Consider the following 4,720-nt stretch of genomic DNA (forward strand, 5'->3'; position numbering starts at 1 on the left):
AAATTTGCCACCGAATTTCGGCTGGAGCTGAAGGTTACCAGGATTTATCATTGTTTCCCCAGGATGTTTAACCCTCATGGGCTCCTCTTCTTTCATTTAACATACTTAGAAAAAAAAAATTCTTGTAAGCGCTTTGGCCATTTTGTTTAAGAAATTTGTTTTACCTTGTACGGTTGAGATCCAGAAATATTTCTGAAATGGGGAGAAGGGAGTGTTAGAGACAGAAAGCAGCTGCGTACCAGGAAATAATAAGTACCGTGCAAAAATATCACAGCTAATAGATGTCCTTTAGGAGTGTAAATATCTATGTTTAATTGCTTTAAAAATGTGGGGTGGAAAAACACAATTATACATTGTGATAACAAACCTGTACAGATAATTTCTGAATAATACAAAACAAGTGCTGAAAAATTTTTCTTTACGATTGAAATAATTGTTCCCAAATCATGACACCGTCCACCCAAATATCATGTTGCCCCATCTGCAATACTTGAAGAGGAATAGTTACCAATTGAATGCATTTAGATTCATCCTTAATAAAAAGAAAATTGCATAGCTTTTTATATTGTTGCACATCCTCAAATGCATTTTCCAATATCAATGTCACCTTCGTGTTATTCTCAATATTTTCAACTTTCAGAGATACATAATATATAATTGCTAGTAATTATAAACACATCATTTTATTCATCTGATTTTAATAACATGCATTTTTATAATTACTGTACAACTGAAATAGACATTGAGTTATGCTGTGCATGTCTTTATTCAACAGTATATTCTTAGACACCTTGTTCAAACAAATTAAGTGAATTTAAAAGAAAATAAAACAAGGGGAAAAAAAATCCTTCCAGTAAAAACAGAATCACAGTGCTTTACAGACAAAAGGAAAGGAAAAGAAGTTCTCATATGAAAAGAGATTTATTATTACATAGAAAATTCTCACAATAGTTGAAACACACTTCAGGAACTAGTAAACACCTCAGATAGAGTTGTGCCAATTACTCAGCCCACAAGCATCTGCTTTGTCTTAATTAGACGGGGGAGGTGAATGACCACTGTTTATTTTCATTTTCCTCATTAATTATGAAAAACTGCATTTAATTCATCCTGCATGGTGAGAGATTGGCTGCGCAGATGTAAGTCGTAAGGGAAGTGGCTGTCGGTGGGCAACCTGAACATGGCACCCTGCCCAAGGGGACCCCTGGGTGGCACTGCACAGTAATGCATGCCGTAATTGTAATTTTTGCCATAGTCCAAGGTTTCTTCTTGCTTCAGGGAAAATATCCCATTATAGTTAATTGGGGGAGGACTTAAGGGACCTTCAAACTGAGGGCTGGCACACTCAGGGGAGGTGCTTTCATAGAAGGATTCATACGCACTGCAATAATTGTAGGGTTTCATGGACTTGGAATTATCAAGAGTTCCATGCCCTGGGGGAGTGGTGAGCTCAGGGCTGTGGTAGGGTGGGTAGAAAGTAGAGTAGGGCGACCTTGTGTGGTGCGCAGCCTCCCCACCCTGACCCATCAGGAAACTCCTGGCGTTGAGCTGCAAGCAGCCTGCCACCAAGTTTGTAGTTGGCTGGGAAAGACCTTTGCATAAGTTTTGGACGAACGTGAGCAGATCGGGTCTCTTGCCGATTCTCAGAATTTCAGAAAGTGCCCAGATGTAGTTTTTGGCCAGTCGTAAAGTTTCTATTTTGGATAGTTTTTGGGTTTTGGAATAACAGGGGACCACTTTTCTTAAATTGTCCAGAGCATCGTTGAGGCCGTGCATCCTGTTTCTCTCACGTGCATTAGCTTCCTGTCTCCTGAACTTGACCCTCTCCAGTCGGAGCTTGGTCGTCTTTTTTTTCCTAAGACCCCTCCTTCTGGGCAAGCCATTTTCATCTTCCTCTTCCCTGTCTTCTTCCTCTTCTTCCTTCTCAGTTTCTTCTCCTGGGGCCCTTTTGATGCTCTTTCCTCGAAGGACAATCTGTTTGGAAAAGCTTTCTGGTTTCTTAATTTGCTTCTGGTCCTCACATTCTCTAGAAAACTTTCTGCACATCTGGGATTCTGGCATTACAACAGACTCATCAAACGGTAGTGTTAACATGGTTCTCTAATCTTAAATTACCTGAAAAAATGCCAGCACAATATTTAAAGTGTTTTCATTTTTAAAGTTTATACACTTAAAGCATATTTAATGACTTACTCATAAGAATACAAAAACACGTGAATAAGACTAATTCTTGGACCTAGTTTTTACATTAAATAGAATCTTTGAGTTTGTGCAGACTAGTAATTATTAAAAAAATTGGCACATGCAATAGGATAGATTTTTATAGACAAATTATCAAAAGAAAATAAAACAAGAAGCATTTATGATAATGCTACCACCATTTCCACTTCCCTTTGATTTTAAACTGGTTTTAATGCACAAAAAGGACCATGGAATTCAAGCAAATGCAAAACATGGTATAGCAATGCAGAATTTCATTAATTCCAATTCCCCTGAGTACCAAATGAGAAGAGACCCCAGTTTTTAAAATAAAAAAGTGTTATCTCTCCATTAGCTGACAGATTTGTGAGGTGTTTTGTTTTGTTTTGTTTTAGAAAAAGAAATAAGCCTTAACTTTATCTGCTGTATTATATAACTGCAAATTTAGATACGTGGCTATTGACATTTACAAATTTAAAGAAAAGATTAACCAGAGCCAATGTTTTTAAACTGATTTCTTTCTGATTAGTGAAGAAATATGTAAAAGAGCACTATTTTCCCAGCCTTCACAAAAAAAAAGGGGGGGAGGGGGGAGGAGCTAATTTGGAATAAACTCCATAAATAAATTTAAAAAAATAAAAATCACTGGCATTTTTTTTTAATCAAAGAAAATGTTAAGACTGCTTTTACATTTACAATTTTTCCAAATGCAGTCGTCTGTTTGCTGCTGTTCAAATCATCCTGGACAAAAAAACACTCTCGTAGTGTTTTTGTTCTACAAGCCACAGAAGTCTCCCTCTAGCTAATATCTGACAGGAACGGTCCAAGGATTCTGACTGCAATTGTGCACGTGTGTTCAGAATCCCGAATGAAAGGGGAAAATAATTTGTGTTTCAAATGCAATTTTGGCTTTCGTTTGGTGAAGCAGCAAGTATTTTCATCTAAAGTCTTCAAACAAATAGGCACGTTAAAACAGAGACTTTTCAATTTAACAATCTCCAGCCCCCTCAGCACACACACATACACACACACACACAAACTCTTAGTAATGTCCACATACTTGCAGTGTTACATAATAGCAGTGAAAGTATGTGACAATTACATCATAAGAATGAAATATGATAAGAAGTTATAGATGGCAAAGAGCATATAAATACTATAAGACAGTGACACTGTATCTTTAAATACTTGCATGCAAAGCCAGCATCAATTGAAGTAGATCTTTATTTATATTACCTTAGGTTTTAATTTCATTCAATAATCAGTTTTCATTTTGTATCTTCCAAATCTTTTCAGGCTGAGTGTCGCATCGTCTCCTGGAGTCTCTAGATCTGTGTATATCTGCACTATCTCATTGATCTCTAAAAAGTGACATTGATGCCAACTGCCAGAGCTGGTACCCATGCCATCTGCTAGTGACGTCACAGGGCAGAGAGAACCATGTGATCCTCTCTCTTGGGACCTTCATTCTGCACTGATCATCTGGCATCCCTGTAAGTGGGTACCAGCATTCATGCATCAACACAGAAGGTTAGACTGATAGGGAAAAAATCTGCACCAGCATTTCACATACAGTAGGTGCGTTTCTCCTCGAGCTGCTTCGGCTTCAGTGGCAGTCTGGAGAGATAGCTGTGTTAGTGTTCAGTTTCGCCCTGCCAACGGTGTAACTATTAGGTAGTCGTTAATATTCCATTCATTTACAAGGTGGGCTTTTGTGTGAGCGAGAGGTTTTTGTTGTTGTTGATGTTGACGTTTTGTAAAGATCACCATCCCATTCGTGCATCTGGGTACCCGGGGAGAGAAAGCGGTGAGGAGGAGCTGAAATTGGGAAAAGGATCTTGAGATGCTTAAGTAAACTAAGATTTGTGTAAGCGAACAGGGATCAACAAAGGTCTCCTTATTTCCTTGTTTTGTTTCATGGCATGTAACTTATGGGTGTGTGTCTGTATGTTCTCTTATTAACATGTACGACTTCTGTGCTTCTTGGGAATTTGGAATAAAAGAACAGTCTCTCCATCTGGGGTCTGAAAGACATCTTCCGACGCTCCCCTTTCTACACTTGCTGGTACCTTTCAACAACTTTTCAGAGAGATTCTTTATCTATATCAAATGCAGAGACGTCTGCAAGTCCCCCGTGAAAGATTTCAAACTCCATTCTCGTGTCCTCTACCAAAAAGTCACAACTCCACTCTAGCATTGTCCCAGTCTCTTTCCAGCGTGAACTTGCTTGTTCTTTCTCATTTCAGTTCATACACAATAAATATAAAAAATAGCTCTGAGGTTTTTGTCTTGCTCTCCCTGGCATTCTGCTGAGTATTTTAATCAAAGATTAGCTTTTCTGTTTTCTGAAGCCCTCAGATTTCTTTTTCCCTTTCTCTTAAAAATCTTCTCCTCACGTTTTCCCCCCCTCTAGACTAACACCTGATTTAAAAGTCTCCTCGTTCTTGTATCGCTGTCCGATTGTTTTTCTTTGTCAGATTTATTCATATTCCTCTTTTTCCCCACTCCCCACTTTTAGTAT

General features: G+C 38.3%; 1 protein-coding gene across 2 annotated transcripts; it reads right to left on the minus strand.

Annotated features, from left to right (window-relative positions):
* Positions 1 to 287: 287 nt before the first annotated feature.
* On the minus strand, positions 288 to 3,562 carry LOC111147406 (neuronal differentiation 6). Of its 2 annotated transcripts, none has more exons than XM_022503413.1 (2): positions 3,436 to 3,562; positions 288 to 1,974 (listed from the first exon to the last, which is right to left on the minus strand). In XM_022503413.1, exons 1-2 carry the CDS (start codon positions 3,451 to 3,453, stop codon positions 1,081 to 1,083), a joined length of 912 nt encoding a protein of 303 aa, XP_022359121.1. In that variant the 5' UTR covers positions 3,454 to 3,562; the 3' UTR covers positions 288 to 1,080. The 2 variants fall into 2 exon arrangements, with proteins under 2 accessions (XP_022359121.1, XP_022359120.1); XM_022503412.1 differs by having other exon boundaries at positions 288 to 2,115; positions 3,436 to 3,552.
* Positions 3,563 to 4,720: the final 1,158 nt, after the last annotated feature.

This window comes from Enhydra lutris, unplaced genomic scaffold (assembly GCF_002288905.1).
Source record: "Enhydra lutris kenyoni isolate GAN:26980312 unplaced genomic scaffold, ASM228890v2 scaffoldscaffold16, whole genome shotgun sequence".
NCBI classification, from domain to species: Eukaryota; Metazoa; Chordata; class Mammalia; order Carnivora; family Mustelidae; genus Enhydra; species Enhydra lutris.